This window comes from Etheostoma cragini, chromosome 9, assembly GCF_013103735.1.
Source record: "Etheostoma cragini isolate CJK2018 chromosome 9, CSU_Ecrag_1.0, whole genome shotgun sequence".
Taxonomy (NCBI): Eukaryota; Metazoa; Chordata; class Actinopteri; order Perciformes; family Percidae; genus Etheostoma; species Etheostoma cragini.
Window position 1 is genome coordinate 6,268,263 of NC_048415.1, and position 17,425 is coordinate 6,285,687.

Here is a 17,425-nt window from a genome sequence, read left to right on the forward strand (position 1 = left end):
ACACAGCCCTCAGGTTCATAGGGACACACAAACCTCTCCACCACGATAAGGTGATGGTTCCCCGGAGAGGGATTTATTCTATTGTGAGTCAAGAAATTTGTCACATTTGTAATAACCGACACTGTTGTTACAGTTGTTCAAACACATATTTAAATACTATAATGCATCCACAGTGTTTTGCATCTTTACAATCACTTGTATACAAATAAATACAACTTTGTAAATCTGAATACAACAAAATAAAATAGAATTTACAATACTTTAACAGCTTATATGTATATGTTTGTATATATCTTACAGTGCCAAGTGGTCTTTCTAAATAGCTTGTTTCTGTGGTGTTTCTGCTCCTTATGTTTGTACAGACGTTTGATCAAATAGTTTAGTCCTGTCACATTTGGTTTGGATTTTCTGTTGATGTGCAGTAGTGCAAAAAGCACAACTTTGCACATATCCCATTGAACAGTGAGTGCAATGTCGGCAAATGAACTGAACTTGGTACGTTGAGTAGAGTTGCAGAAACCGACAGTTATTTATATGGAAATGTGCATCATTACTTTGCAGTCCGCCCATTCCGAACACTATAACTTGCTTACAAAGCTCAGATTTTCTTTTGATACAGTACACATGGTCAGTAGGATGTGACTACCTGGACTGCATCGCCGCTCAGAGCATTTTGCTGTCTGGCGGTATTATTTGAAAGACCGATAGGCTTTATGTTGTAAAAACTAAAAAAGGCCTGGTCTTGTTTGTATCTCCCTCTCCATGTGCTCCCACAATGGCACCTTTTGTGCTGCTGCTTAATTAGCAGTCTCTGTAGCGCGGCACACAAAGCGACTGCTCTCTGATCTCTCTGACAAGATATCCACTCACCCTCAGAACAACAAATACACTCACGTTTGTAATCTAAAGAGTTATCTATGAGCCTCCGGGGCACACGGCATACTTTTTTTTTTTTTAATTACATTTTTATCACAGGAATTTCTGAAGTACGTGTGAAGATGGTGGACTGTAAGCTCTAATAATTACAGCTATTTGAGTGTCGGGGATAGGAATGATTGCATTTGTTGCTATTACGTTTCCTTGATTGATCAATTAAATAATTAACAGAGGTGTTGGTGGGGGCACAATGTTGGATAAGAGAATGAAAAGAAAGAGTGATTATATGAGAGATTTATTGAGAGCAATAACATAAAAGGGGAATACAAGAGAGGCTGATACTTTTCATCTCCTGACAAGCAAATTCTACCTGTTGTCTGATTGGTTTCTGTTTCTGTTATTTAATCATCACCGTTGCCCTGTATCTTTGTTTCTTTCTCCTTTTATTTCTTTCTCTTCTTCTTTTTTTCTCATTTCTTTTGTCATGCTTGTTCCCCTCCACTTCTAAGCTGCTTTGCTGAGCTGTAATGCCCTGCTTATGTAAGGGTGAACAAGGATCGGGGACCCAGGATGGGACAGGATTTGGGTGGTCTTACTCCTAATTTCCACCAGTTGCAGAACTGCTGTGGATTGGCTCCGCTGCGTGTCAGCTCTGTGCTCCACTGTCCGTCAATAAACCACCTGGTCTGGATTTTTTGCAGAATGGCTGCGGCCATGACCGACAGCTGAAGTCACGAGGACCCATGAAATCTCACAAATTCATGTAGAAGAGAAGCACAAAAGAAACAACAGTTTGATTCCATGCAGCGGAGTAGAGGGGGAACAACTTAGTGCCAGTTTTTACACATTGATTTAAATGAAAACCTAATGACTCCACCGTCGTTCGGAGCGGATCCGCAGCCGTTCCACAACCGGTGGAAATTGGGAGTTAGGCTTTGGTATGCCGCTGATGCAGACATCGTCATTCTGAGAGTTGAAATCCATCGATCTAGGACCAACATAGAGTCAAGAAGACACTGGTTTAACATCCCTGGATTGATTGTTCTTTTCTCAGTGTTTGGGAAACACCATATTCTAGCTTTGCCAGACCCTCTTCCACCATGGAACGTGTATATTCAAAAGTTGTTTTAGTCGCGCAACAGAAAAACTCTGATTGGACAGATAGTCTAGCTAGCTGTCTGGATTTACCCTGCAAACATTTGTTGAGCAGTTAACCGTAGTCTTCATGAATCCACCGGAGTTTAAAATTCCAACACAAAGAAAGCGGAAAGAAACGGGCATCTGGGAAAAGACATGCATCCGGCAGAATTTCCTGCAGCACCTGAGCAATCCTGGAAGTGGAACGTTGAGGATATAGACTAGAAACACCTTAATTGGCCACGTCGTTGGTATCGGTCAGAGCTTTTTTTGAATTGGATTCTATAACACTGTATCTTTAAATCAAAGTATTTGTGATCCGGCTGGTTTGACAGTGATGCACCGCAGACACATTTGATACATCACTCAGGTAACAGAAGAAGGAAATGTCCTCTAGGACAAACAGAAATTAGGCAGTCATTTAAGACCTACAATGTTTGGTAAAGGTGTCTGGCAAACACGGTTGGTCTTCAATTATTCTTGCCAGTGTGAGCAAAGAGAGAGCAGGTTGCAGGATAAACCGGGTGTTTAAAGTGTTTCCTCTGCTGATCCTTTGTGTGTATGTACACATTTTGTGCAATTCTATAATGTTGTTTTTGTCATGTTCTTACTTTAATAATGTAAAACATATAGCGTTACTTTGCACCACAACCTCTCTCTGTCTCAGCTCCTAATAATGTTAATCCCCCAACTGAGTCATACAAAGGCTCTTCACATTTCTCTGAAAGCTGAGAAGACCAAGAAGCTGGTGCGATCGGTTTTCTTGAAATGAGTAAATGGTTCCAGAGGTAAAACAGACTGAAACAGGAGAGAGATTTGTGAAGTAGTAATATAAGAGCTGACAAGCAAAGTGTCTTTTTGAACTTTTATTATATTTTATTCCATTTAAGAAATTGGCACTTGTGAATGGGTGTCCTATAGGTAGTACTGCTGCGTGGTGTTTGCTTTGTTCTGTTTTGCTTCATAAACTATTTATTTCTCAAACGCAGGACAACACCTGCTCGCCAAAGATTTCTTTAAGTGGTTAGAAAGGGATAGACTACTTCATTGGTCCCAGAGAGAAATGGTGTTGTCCAAGCAATGAATAATGTACGATAACATTGGGGTTTTATGTTATTCATATTAAGAATGTGAATCAAAATGTATTAAACAAACATTACAACTGCAATATGTGAAGTGAATAGCATACAGTGTATAAAGTGTACTGTATCATGTCCACGGTAAAGTTGTCATCTAGTCCCCCACCAACTAGGCAATACGTCAGTACGGACAAACCCAGCGTTGGTAAGCGCTGGAAACAATACCTTGTCTGTTTGCATTCCCTTCTATTAGTTCCCTATCCAGCACAACAAGTTGCACTCACCACAAGAAACTTGATGGTATGTACTTCCTCAACATCTAGACGTAGTCACGTCTGTTTTTGCTTACCCTCTAGCCTGTCTGAAGGTCCCAATGAAAACATATGTGAGTGAAAAGTATCTCACTTTTCTGAAGTTGTTCTCCATCTCTTTCATCTTCGCCACTATGATCTTCAGGTGAATCCTCCTTTCCCACATGACGCAACTGTCACCCAGTTCTCTGTACTCATCTCTGGTGGTACCCTTTGAACCCCCCCCCCCCCCCACAATTCAATGATTTACTTGCTTTTTTCCCCTCAAAAGTCTGGAGAGGGAGATCGTGAAATGATAACAAGCTTCTTTGAACTGATAGGTGGCATTTGATGTGCTGTGAGGAGCGTAATGTACAGTGTATTTGATCTGGTCTGCTGTCTGGATTGAAGGTCCATGAGTTCTCTTCACATCTACGGCCTTTGTAGTGTGTGCATCTGACTCGCACAGCCGCGTACACTCGCACACGCCTGTGAGCATGTGCATTCAAATTTAAAATTGTTGGCCAAGTGGACTTTACTCCCAATGATAAACACTTACAGTATTTATTAATTCCTCTCTGATAATATTGAACATATACTTAATGGCATTTCTAGCCACAGAGTTGAGTCATTATAGGTTTTTACTAGTTTGGGAAACTTTGTATTTGGCAGTTATAAATGTTAAGCTGCCCTTTGAGTTTCCCTTTTATTTTCAATCAGTCATTGGTTCATGTGTTGATTATTTTTCAACAATTTCTTTGCCTGCTCCTCGATATCTTTCTGTCTCCAGTGGATTAATAGGAAACCGGACAAGACTTAAATCTCCTAAAAGACCAATACTATACTTTACCCCATCCCTCTCTCTGTCTCGCTCACTCGCTCACACATACACCAACACACACGATTTGTGGAGAATTATCCACTCCCTCAGAGTTGTTGTACGACCTCTGCTCGCTGATTAACGGCCTCTTTCCCTTTACTGACACGGTGCGTTCTTTAGCTCTTTAGCCGATCACAACAATCTGGAGGAACATCCATTTCCTCTCCTCGTTCTCCCACACTTATTCTTTCTCCATTCTCTCTAGCTCTCTTTTTTTCTTTTCTCATTTTTCTCCCATTGCTTGCTTGTTACTTGCTCGCTCCTTACTGGGTCTTCCTTGAGACTTGTGTACAGCCGTAGACATAGCGTGCAATGTATTTCGTACATTGTATTTCTTTTCTCTGCTGTTTGTCTTTTACTGTACAGTGTTTTCCAGATGTGTGTGTGTGTGTGTGCGTACTACACTCTTGTACTACACTCTTTTGTACAATAAGAAGTATATTAGAAGAAATATTATATTGTGTGCCATGTAGACTTTCATGTAATTTGCAAAATAATGAGGGATGTCAATACAAGTCTTTACAATGAGCGGGAAGTTAACTCCAACTGAAAAGAATGAGGCTGAAACCAGTTTTCATAATCCTTAGTTATTACAGCCTATCTTTATTCAGCATAAACCAGGCTTTTAATCTTTCCAGGGGTTACTGCAGCAACAGTGTGAAACATGAAGGTCTTTGTCTATTTCTGTCAGCTGAATATAGTTTAATTTTGGTTATTTAAATGGACTTTTCTATTACCTGTGAATTGCTCAACACACTTTGATCAGAATCAAAGTAATGGAATACCTGAGCAGTGTGACGTGGTTACCGCAGCATTTTCTCTGGCTTTTCTCCAGATTTCATGGACACAGATTAGACTTGGTCAGTTTGGGCTTTCCTCCGTGTTTCTTCTTGGTAGTGTGCTGAATTCTTAGGTTAGGTTATTTTAAAACCAAATGTATCTGGGTTGTTAACCGGTAGAAGTAGGGCCGGAGTTGATTTGCTAGGGTTTGGCTTCAAATTAAATATGTAGCAAACCGAAACGTTTTATAATTTAAGGGTTTCTTTGCAAATAATTTTTCCCAATAGCGGAGTGCCAACAAATAAAGGCAGAGGCAATACAAGGTCAAAGACACGGGCAGAGGTTAAACAAATGTTGTTCTTCGAGACACATACTGTATGCTCAAGTTGAAATGTTAGTTGACAACATTTCAACTGAATAGTTTGTGGCTGTTAAAAGTTAAAAGTATGACTTTAAATATACATGTACAGATTACCTGCTGGAACTTCCTGGTACGCAAGGGAAATGTTTACTAATGACGATTCTCTGTATGACCAGTCACTTGCACACTTAATACTGTACAGAGGCACCCTGCACAAAACCAGCTGGTGTCTGTTGTTACAGCTAATATCTCTACTTTTTACAATTGGTGGACGATAACACAGACTGTAAAAACACAACACTCCAGCAGTTTGCTTGAATACAGCAAGACGACTTCCCACTGCATCTGAACCCACCCTTAGACTGTCAAAAGGAAACCAAAGAGACAACTCAAACTACCCTAAAATCTGCAACATCTGCATCCCAAAATACTGTTTTCCCAATTTAAAGGCTCGTGAACAAAGCATGCTAGCTTCGTTCTCCTGCACTTGGAACTTAAGCAGGTGTCACCGTCACTGAATGAAGGCTGGTAAATAATCTCACTACCGCGTCGGTTGTCTTTTTCAGACCTTTGTTATTGGAGCAAATCAACATTTCAGGCACTGCAGTCAACAAATCCTAATTAGAGGCAACAAGGTGTTCCCTTAGCTATTATTGTACTGTCAGATGTTTTATTTCCATTTCCCTTTTACTCTGTGTGTGTTTGTGTGTGTGTGTAATGAGGTGTGTAAATTGAATGACTTCAAGGAAGACGCTGACCTTCACCTGTTCCCAGGTCGAACACTAGTGTCCCAAATCATGTCGTCAAGAGGATGTGGTGAAGAATCCTAAGAGGTGTGTGTGTGTGTGTGTGTGTGTGTGTGTGTTTGTGTGTGTGTGTGTGTGTGGGTCATATGAACATGAGTGGGTCAGCTAAGTCACTCATTGATCACGGGGGTCTACAGAGCGTGACATTAGTTGAATGTCAGTGGAAGATTAACACACCATCAATGTCTATAGAGACAGTCCTCGCACCTTTTAAGTGTACTGTGCCCACATGGTCACCCTATCCTGCTCTGTAATGGGCATTATTTTAATGGTCTGGCCTTGCATGGCCCTATAAAGGTATAATATATAGAACATCACAGGACTGATCATCCATCATGTTACCCAACATTTGTATGTGGCTAAATGAAGCAGGTGCTGATGTTTAAGTTTTACACATCTATGATGTGTACATCCTAAACACAGTCTATTTTTAACTTCCTGTGTTTCTTTTCATGTATTACATCAGCCTTTTAGCTATATTTGCGACCTCCAATCAGTAAAGTATATTAACATAATAAATCTAAACAGAAATTAATGTCATTGCATTTGTTGCTCAAAAAGCAGAACGATGTATAAGATATGAGAATGTGACTGTGCAATTTAAAAATGTACAAAAGTTAGTGACGACTCAAGAATGTGGAGGAAATCACCTGAGCAGAAGTTTGAGCTCTTCTGGTCTGTGTGCGGGTTTCCATAAATATTAATCACTTTTTCCATCTGGAAATAGATGTATAAACTAACATAACGCTTCAAATCTGGGGAGGGGTGGCCTAGTGTTTGTCTCCCGCACATTGACTCTCAAACCTCATAAGGCAGGTTTAGGCTGTTCCATATGGATGAGTCGAATATGACAGGTTTGGTGCATCAGAATGTAAATGTAAGCAGCCGTTTGTGTGTGCATCAGCAACTTTTGAGAGGCATGGTAAAATCTTCATTTCTCAATGTGCTGATGTCTTTACACATTTGTTTTAATGTGAGGTATGAATGTCCACATATTTTAAATTTGACTCTCTCTCTCTCTCTTTATATATTGTGTGTGTGTGTGTGTGTGTATATGTATATATATATATATATATATATATATATATATATATAAAATATGTGTGTATATGCATGTATGCATGTGTGTATGTATGTATGTTTGTGGGGAGAGAGAGAATTTAGGTTATTTATAGAGCACATTCTAAACCAACCTAGCCTGAACAAAGTCTTTTTTGGAGTGTTATGTTATAAAAAATAAAGGTAGACAATAAAAATAGAGATACAATGAACATCATACAAACAACAGTTTTCTATACAAATCTCCCTACATCCGCCAAAAATTAAAAATGTGTTTTAAGACGAGACTTAAAGACCTCGGCAGTAGAGGAGGGCCGAATATGAAGTTTGTCTCAGAGTCTCAGGGCCACAACGGAGAGGGCACGGTCACCCTTTGTTTTAATTAAAGACTGTGGAATAGCTATAAAGAACTGAGTAGACAATGTAATCAGTTCCTATTTTATGAACACTTTCCTTCTAAAGTCATCTGTGGGGATATCCCCATGCATACAACCCCAAATGGCCGCACTCTGATGAAGATAATTCTCACATTTCAAGATGGATGATAATAGTTTACCATAATGCGTACTTTTTTACTTATAGTGGGGGACGTCATTTTCGAACTAAAGTCTTCATTATGACAATGCCAGTTCTGTATGTTTTTTTGTCTTTTTTTATGTCCACTTCTGGCAGGTACTCGCAGTGGTTCCCTTTTGTCCTTAAGATATAAAACTTGTGACTTAAGGAAAGGGTTGTAAAAAAAATTGTTAGCTGGCTTCTGCATTTTAATTAATCCCCTTGAATGTCCCCTTGAATTAAACAAACTTTTGAAGATTAGGATGACCAGTGATAGGAAACATGATATAAAGGCAAAGAATAGCTATTATTTGTAGGTGTCTTATATCATCTTCGTTTTGATCTACAGTAGTATTGTGAATTATATTGCCCAGTGTATGCTCTGTGTGCGGCTACAGCTCGCTCTGTTCAGGCTGTAGGCAGAGATGGAGGGAATGATGAAAAAATCCCAGAGGGTGGACCGAAAGAGATGGGATTTATGCTAAAACAATGCTAGGAAGGAAAAGGATTAATTCAGTCCTATGTGAAGACGGATGCCATTACACTAGATCCCTCCTCAATGTCCTCTTGTCTTTCGTTTCTGTACCCCTATTCCCTCTTCTCTCCCCTTTTTCTATTTACATTTTGTCTTTGGCTCAGACCACTCTGTGATCCCTCGGGACGTGTTTTTCATGTATTCTAGGCCTACACCTTCTTCAATCTCATCCCTCTTATGTCTTTAAGACTCACTTTTTATCTCTCTCTCTCTCTCTCTCCTTTTCTCTACTTAGAATCAATACTCTGCACTCGTGAATTTGTGGTTGTCTCTATCCTTTCTTCAATCTGCTATACATTGTCTGCCATCCACATAATACATACATATAGAAAGCATTAGTCCCCACAGATGCCGTCAGTTCCACTACTTTATTATTGTGAATCACACTTGTGCCATCAGTCATAACGCCGACTTTTACCTCACACCATAGGACATCAAACATTGAATCAATATTCAAATACGTTGTTAGTGGGATATTTGTTTTTTTGTTTAATTCCTCAAATGGGAAGACCATTCCTTTGTTATAAAGAGCTTCTTTTTAAGCTTTTGCTATTCAAACCAAACCTCATTAAAACAAAAGGATTTTTTTGAATTTGACTTGACAAGTTGTTTGGAAAATAAGTGCTCTCTATACTGTTCAGCTATCATCCAGGGAATAATTGGCCTTTGGTAATTCCTTGTCTTTTTCTTGATTTCGTATTTGTTATTTTTCAACTTTCAAAATTCAACTTTAAAATGGTGATCTTGAGTAGGAATCATATAATTGAGCTAACTATACAGTTTGTCCATAGAGTATCATTGCCCATGCTACATGCTTTAGCCTAGCACTCTGCCAACCTACATTTTTCAGCTGGTTCACACAGAGGGTCGATTAGGTGGTTTAACACCAGGCTCACATTAAAGAAAATGGAACACTAGCAGTCACTGTTACTTTTTCATGCACACATACACACACTTTCATGCCAATTGTCAGCCCCCTTCATAGTACATTATATTTCATCATGGCGAGACAAGGCATTGCTAACACGGAAAGCGAGTGCTTTCTCTTGTTCTGTGGCTCTCACTGTCAAAAGAGAGGGATTTTTTTTGCTTAGGCCCGTGACAGAATCAAGTGCTTAAATTTTCCCCCTGCTTGGAGAAAGCAACTGCACAAAACACTTTGGAGTCTATAGGGTATCAGATAAACTAATAGCCAGAGCCAGTTCTGCAAAGACCAGGCCGGACCCTGAAGGTGGATCATGGGATGGTTGAAATGGAGCAAAACCTCTGAACCAGTTAAGGCAGGCAACCTGAGGACTCTGAGTTACATGTGAGATGTCCCAGTAAGCTCTTTTATGCCTGATTTCCAACATTTGTGGAACAGCTTTGGTTCAGCTCCAGAACATCCAGTTAATTTTCAAAATAAAATACTCCGTGCTCATGGCAGATCATATTTCCCTGAACGACACCTTGAAAATGTCATAATGGGCATTCCTGTAGTCAACAGGTCAGAGGTTTTGTGGATCTGTTTATAGAAACTACATCCAGTTATATTGTGCTATCATACATGAATTTGTGAGATCTCATGGGTCATTGTGACTTAAGCTCTACAACAAATCCAGACCTTGCGGGTATTAACGGATGGCGGAGCACGGAGCCGACATGCAGCAGAGCCGATCCGCGACCGTTCCGCAATTGGTGAAAATCAGGGACTACTGGATTTATTCCTCAGATAATACTTTAAATCGGGTTCCGGGTTGGCAAATGTAATATTTTGACATTGCCACACCAACTTTATGAAACTTAAATTCTAAATGAGTCCCATTTTAAACATAAATTTAACTACCTATACAACTGAAATGATCAATAAATCAGGTCCTTAGGAAAATAATTTAAACAATGTTTGTCTAAATGTAGAATGGATTCAGCAGGAAACTGAAGACTTTTTAGCCACACTGGATCTTTCAATTTTAATTGCCTAGCCTTGTTGCCTTGTTAAGTGGATTTATCAAACTTTTGACATGTTACCACTTATTGCTTTAAAGCTTTTTCATACATTTGCATCACTTGTAAGTTTGTGTGTGCAGTTTCTGTAGGTGTGTTCAGACATCACTTCCTGTGCTCCCACTAAATATGTATTACAATATCTAATATACACTGTGTTATAACCGGGATTGAGTTTATTCACTACTCATATTAATTACCAGTAAAGAGTAGCTTTACTGCTTCACTCTTCTTTGAGTCATAGTAATAGTAATGTGGCGTGTTGTCTTTTGTCTCCACAGCAAAGAAGACGTGTGCGACCACAGACTTTGCCTGTAAGAATGGACAGTGTGTCCCTGCTAGGTGGCGCTGTGATGGCGAACCGGAGTGTGCAGACGGTTCAGACGAGGCTGATGCTATCTGCAGTAAGTACACGAATACAACCACAGACAGAGAGAATGCCATGAACACAAAGTCAGAGAGTTCAGGACGCACACATTTGATGTCTCAAAAGTGTAAGTGTGTGTGTGTGTTTGTATGGGTTGGTGTTCATTCACGCTTGTGTGTTTTTAATGAAATGAAAATTAACAAAAATACATGAGTTTTCTAAAATATGTATACACACCAGCATAATGTTACTATTCTTGTCATGTCGTTTGTGTTTAAACTAACCTCCACTCACACATGTACACGCACACACATTTCCTCCACCATAAAGCACTACCAAGGTTGCGCGGTCTTAGTGTGTCACATTTTGCTGTGCTCCAGCCACTGTGCCAATCTCCTCTTTCTTGTACATTGCCTTTAGAAAATTGCTTTCAGAGTCATTTTTTTTTTTGGGGCTGCCCCATCACACGCAGACCGTATGGTTTGATCAAGGCCATGGAGGGTGGAAGAGTGGACAAGATCTGCTTCTTTCATTATTTCCTATAGAGCACAATTGGGAAAAAGTGGTATTTGGAAATAATTACTCACCCCTGAATCTCTCTCTGACTCACAGGAAAAAATGATTTAAATGTTGATTAAATGTTCAGTTGGTCAGTTATGCAGTGCATTTTGACAACATTTTTTTGCATTGTGTGCAGGTTCACATATTATTTCTTAAGCATTGATGGAAAGTGTTTTGTCAGTTTATAGTAAGGGTGTATTGCTGCTGCCCATTTTGTAGGACAAACAAGTGTAAATGCGACGAAGCAGCCACTATTGCTTAAAAACACTACAAAGAACAATGTCTATTACTCTTGGTCTTGAACATTTCTTGTAATCAGTGTTAGCAACCAGGAGACCATCTGTCCAGTACTGAAATCCTTCAGCTTAAGTGACATTTAAAGCTTGGGTTTTCAGTATAATTACGTTTTGTTATGTAGAAATTGACCAAAACCTGTAAACTGACCTTAACTGTTACACTCTTGTTCCAAAGGTTGGCAGGTGGGGAAGTTTCTTGCTGTCATAATTATGAAAAATGGAACACTGCCCACTGTGATTTCTGGATTGTTTTCATCAGCAGCACTATTCACTACGTAAAGTGGAGCAGGGAGGTTATACGCAGCAGGTGTGTGTTTGCATGCTTGGGTTAAAGGATGAAAGTCAGAAAGATGTTAATGATGAGAATAAAGTGTGAGGTGCTAAGCAGCATTGAACGACTGGTACTATAAGTTTAAATATGGGTTTAAGAGCAAAGAGTAGAAGACGTTTGGATGCTTATGTATGTATGTGTATATATATATATATATATATATATATATATGTATGTATGTGTATATATATATATATATATATATATATATATATATATATATATATATATATATATATATATATATATATATATATATATATATATATATATATATATATATATATATATATATATATATATATATATATATGTGTGTGTATGTATGTGTGTGTGTGTGTATGTATGTATGTATGTATGTATGCAAGAGTTTTGAAGCAACTGTGCCCCAATAATTAAAACTGCTGAAAGTGCCATACTATGTGGGAAAGCTTGATCCATATTCAAGCTTTCAAAACTCAGTTTGCAGCATTTTTTAAGATACATTTGGGGCATTTCAGTCTTTAATAGACAGGAATGGGGGAGAAGAGGGGGAAGACATGCAGCAAATGGCCGCAGGTTTGACTTGAACCCTGAACCACTGCGTCAAGGACTGATGCACTGCATAAGGGCACCGCCTCCACCAGGTGAGCTACACGGGCGCCCTGGGTTTTTAAACTCTGCGTTTTTTTTAAGTCGATCCATTTTCATGTTGCCTTTTCAAAGCAGTCCAAATTTCTAGGACTAACCTTTTTTGGAGCTGATGTCCAGATTGACAAGAACAAAGCACATCCATTACATTCAGACAACTGTGTTGGCACAGCCTAGGAGCCATTGAAAAGAAAAATCATAATTTTCTGTTGAAGCAATTCAGGTAAAATACCTTGTAGCACTTACCTTGATAGTTCCAATGCCTCAAAGCAGTATAAAGAGCTGTGCTGGGGCCACGTCTGATTGGTCTTTAACAAGGCTTATATGTCATCTGCTACCCCGTACCTGTCTTAACTCCCAAAGCGGGATGTAGTTGTCTTAGCAGGGCTTTACTGCTATATCACAATGACCCATTTGGCAGAGTTTGTCATCTCATTCCTAAACAGCAGAGTTGAAACCAGACAGGCAGAAAGAGTAGAATCCAAACGGACCATACAATTCACTGGCATTTCATAAGGAGTCACATAATAATCTCACACACATGCAGTGTTTTCTCCAAAGACAAGTCACAGAGCAAAACAGAACTTCTAGTGGTCAGGCTTTCCACTTCGGTCTTACCCCAAAACTCTCCATATGGCTGTATCTACAGGCCAGCTCCTTTTTTTGATTTTCAAAGAGGTGATCAAAGATCCCTTTGAAGATTCTCAAAGCAATAAGTCCAATTGGGGTAGGCCAAGGACGTGTGTGTGTGTGTGTGTGTGTGTGTGTGTGTGTGTGTGTGTGTGTGTGTGTGTGTGTGTGTGTGTGTGTGTGTGTGTGTGTGTGTGTGTGTGTGTGTGTGTGTGTGTGTGTGTGTGTGTGTGTGTGTGTGTGTGTGTGTGTGTGTTTAAAGCTAGAGTCAATGGTTGTATTTAGTATTCATCACAAACTAAGTAAGTCTTTTCATCGGACAAGTGGACCTGTGGTTAAGTCTCATTATATCCAATCAAGGTCAATGAGTTCTCTTTCTTTCTCAACCATATTGATCCTCAAAGCTGTGTGTGTGTGTGTATGCTTGTACCAGAACACAGTAGTGTATTTGCATTGAGTGAGACATTTAAAGTATCACTAGAATAAAAAAGATTCTTTTATTGAGGTATATGCAGTTTTAAAACATATTGATAAATTGATTTTACGGTAATTCCAGTTCCTGACAAACAAAGTCACTTCATCAGTAAATCCCATATTTTCATGAGGAGGTATAAAAAGGGATAGCTACCTGTATAAATGTTCTACCATGTCATTGTTTGTCTATATTGATGATTTTCATTTACGGAATAGTTCCGGTGTACAAGTGTACAAGTCTCTTCCAGAGATTTTTCCTCCTTTGGTGTTTTGATGATGGCTATGGAGAACATGCCCGTCAATAATCTGCCATAATGTACCGTAGATGCCAATGACTCGTCTATGTTTTTGCCTTTGCTATGTCCTTGCAACCTGTGAACCTCTCTCTACGAGCCTACCACCTTGTATCACATCCTCCTCTCTGGTCTCTTGGTCTTCCTGTCTGTGTGTTCTCCACTTTCTGATCTGTGTTCAGTTTAAGTAATGCCTTTGATTGAATTGATTTCCCTGGGTGGAAATCGATGGGCTGATCCCCGAGACTTCTAGTTGACTGCTGATTAACTATGGACCTCCGATGACGCCTCTGAAACCACACACACACACACACACACACAGGTTCCTGTCTGTAATTACACATGTGAAAATGAATCTGGGCCTCAAGGGGATTTTGGTGAATATGCTCAATCAGGCGATGCACGAAAGAGTGTGCGTGTCTGCATACACTGTATTCTGCACCGATCTTAAGTGCAGACATCATCGCTCAGTAGTAGTTGCGGGAGCCTCATTAGAAGTCCTATTAGAAGTCACTAGATTACTAAATAAGTGACTGTAATGTATCTATAAATTGCAGGAACGTCTGTCTGTCTGTGTGTCTGTTATGCACTCTCACACTGCACATTCAGTGAGCACAGCGCCGGACCGAGGGTCGAAGAAAGCAGCGGAGCTTTGGAGGCTACAATGTGAAATACACCTCGGACCCACAAAAATGTGCAAAGTAGGGCTACGTTGGACTGTCTTTGACTTATGACCGATACGGGGCATTTTGGGGTATAATTTGGTTTTGAAGAGTTCTACAAGCAGCAATTCCACAGGCCAAGCAATCAGCCCGTTCCAAACAGGCACATTTTCAACCGCACAATGTGAACTGAACAAGCCAACAACAAACAGCCCACATATTGAATTGGATGTGGTTTACTTGATTTATTGTTTATCACACGTGAAGCCGTCTCAAAAGGTTCAAAATGAAAAGAAACCCTCATAGCTTGCAAATTTTGATAGATTTAAAAAAAATTTAATGCAAGAACTTGTTAAAATGTCTTAAAAGCAGTTTCAAAAATAGGCAACAAAATTGTCAAGTGAAAAATAAATTTGACAATTAGACAACGCTTTATTTCTGTGAGGTTAAGCACCCATTCTTATTTTCCATGGTTCTCTCCTGAACAAAAAACATCCCCATCCATATTCTAATGTGATTCATTATTAATATATTGTCATATTGACTAGAAAATGCTGTGAGTCAAATGAATATTCAATAAAAATAAAAAAAGCACCCTCATTATTGTTTCACCACTAAATGTTTGATTTTAAGGGTGCTTGTTAATATAGGAAATTATACCTGATAACTAAATGCAAAAGAATAACATAATTATCTGTAAAAAATAACTTTTCATTGACTTCCATTTGGTCATCTGCATTTTTTCACATTGAATTTCAAATTGAATTTACATAATGTGCTAGGCTGTTGGCGGCCATGTTCATAATCCACGTGCCAGACATCAAAAGCTTTGATTTTCTGGGGTTAGACATTACAAAGTCGGCATCCATTTATTCTGAGTGGCATCAGAAAGATCCTGCAGTTTGACAATCAGTACTGATTAGAGGAGCTGCGTAGAATCTCTCAAGCATTGTTTAAACTCCATCTTTATGTGTGCATGCAGCTCTGCAGCATAGTATCTACACTCCAGGGATAAGAAAGAGCCCTTCTCGCCACCCAAGTGTCTCTGTGTAGATAAAGGTTATTGAATTGCAACATTAAGACGCTCAGCCAACCTCACTCAGCCACATATTGGAGCAACATGTGACACTCTTCTCAGTCCCCCGGCTGTTAAAGCCACGCTCAAAAATGTTGGCTATAGAGAGAAAACTGTTCAAGAGCACTTCAGCTTTTTCTTAATTTGAGGATGTTTTATATTCATAACCTAAAACTCTTGTATTATCATTGTAAGAAATCGAATCATTACAAGTTTACTCAGGCATGTTTCATACTTGGAGGCATGCTGACAAAAGCTATACTGAAAAGCCTCCAAACTTATCGCGAAACATAATAGGGAGAAAAAAAAGACCAACACAAATGAGATTTTGGAAAACTTTTAGAAGTCAAGTGATCTCAAGAAACACATGGTCCCCATCTGAGGGCATCTTTAAGATACCCCCCCCCCCCCCCGCCTTTGGGTCTGCTTCTATGATGGGAAAGCAGTTTGATTTCCATTTATTAAAAAGAAAAAAATGCTTTGATATGAGTCCCTGTATTTAATTAATTATTGTACTACTCAACCAAATATACTCTGGTAATTTACTCAAAGAGAAATCTGATGTTTAATCATCCAGCACTGGACAAAGATATCGGTGACTACTATTACATGCACATAACATTCAGTTTTTTGCCCTTATTCCGAAAAAGACGGTATTCCCGACTAAGCTGTGTAAATGAAAGTATATTCATGTAAACATGAAAGTGAATATACCAATAATATTCCTGTTTACATACAACGTTGGCTATGCAAAATTTGAATTTTTCAACGTTTACCAGCTGTGGGGGCTTGTTGGACCATGCAAACACAGGGTCTCTCTTTCATTCCTTCAACCAGCTTCTTGAAAAAGTCAGATTATGATGTGTGCACATATCCAAAAACAGGTTGATATCCAAGTCTTTGATGATGAGCTGTATTTCTCCTTCTTATCACGTCTGAAGCTTTGCAAACCGTTGGCTGCCTGGTTTCTGTACAGCCATCACAGAAACGCAGAGAGCTGACCAAAAGCCGTAAACCGCCAAGAGACCGTAAACTGCTTTAAAAAGAAAACTGATTGAGACACATATTCTGAATGCGCTGTATACATGTCCAAAGAATGCCTCCAAAAAACCAACTAATACCAGAATATCCCACTTCTAAATCCAAAAATACTGTATTCAGAAAAAGGCCTTATTCTGAAAATCCAACCGGAATATGCGGTTTACATGACGTGGATCAATTTTGGAATATTGTCATTATCGGAATAATAGTGGAATTTTGGTATGCATGTAAACATACTCAGTGTAACATTATGTGAAGCCAGCTGTCTAACCTGCTCCTGTGTACTGATGTGGATTTTTCCTTGTCTGCGTTTGCTGAGACAATAGGCAGGTCAGCGTATTATAGCATTGAGGCTGGAGGTTGTGCTAGTTAATTATTTTGGAATATGAACGGCAAGGATCCAGATCCAGAATTTCATTGTCGGACGGCTTCAATTTCATGCTTGAGGCAGCGGCAGGTGTAATTTCCCAGGTGGCCTCTCTCTCTCTCTCTCTCTCGCTCGCTCGCTCGCTCTCTTGCTCTCTCTCTTGCTCTCTCTCTCTGTCTCTCTCTCTCTGTCTCTCTCCCTGGGCATCTCTCTTTTTCTTAACCGGCGTCTTTCGTTCAATCAGGTAGAAATTCTTTGACCCCGCCATCAAAAGAGATGCACATGTAATACAAACGCAATCAAACCAATGCACACTACTCAGACAGAGACATTGTCTGTGTGTGTGTGTGTGTGTGT

At 39.4% G+C, this 17,425-nt stretch overlaps 1 protein-coding gene across 4 annotated transcripts in view; it reads left to right on the top strand.

Annotated features, from left to right (window-relative positions):
* The window catches only part of lrp8 (low density lipoprotein receptor-related protein 8, apolipoprotein e receptor), a 176,839-nt gene that overhangs the window by 71,013 nt on the left and 88,401 nt on the right, over nucleotides 1-17,425 (top strand). For all 4 annotated transcript variants that reach the window (XM_034881051.1, XM_034881052.1, XM_034881053.1 and 1 more), the window contains exon 3: nucleotides 10,623-10,745. In XM_034881051.1, the coding sequence (XP_034736942.1) occupies nucleotides 10,623-10,745 (123 nt within the window). The remainder of the gene's footprint in view (nucleotides 1-10,622; nucleotides 10,746-17,425) is intronic.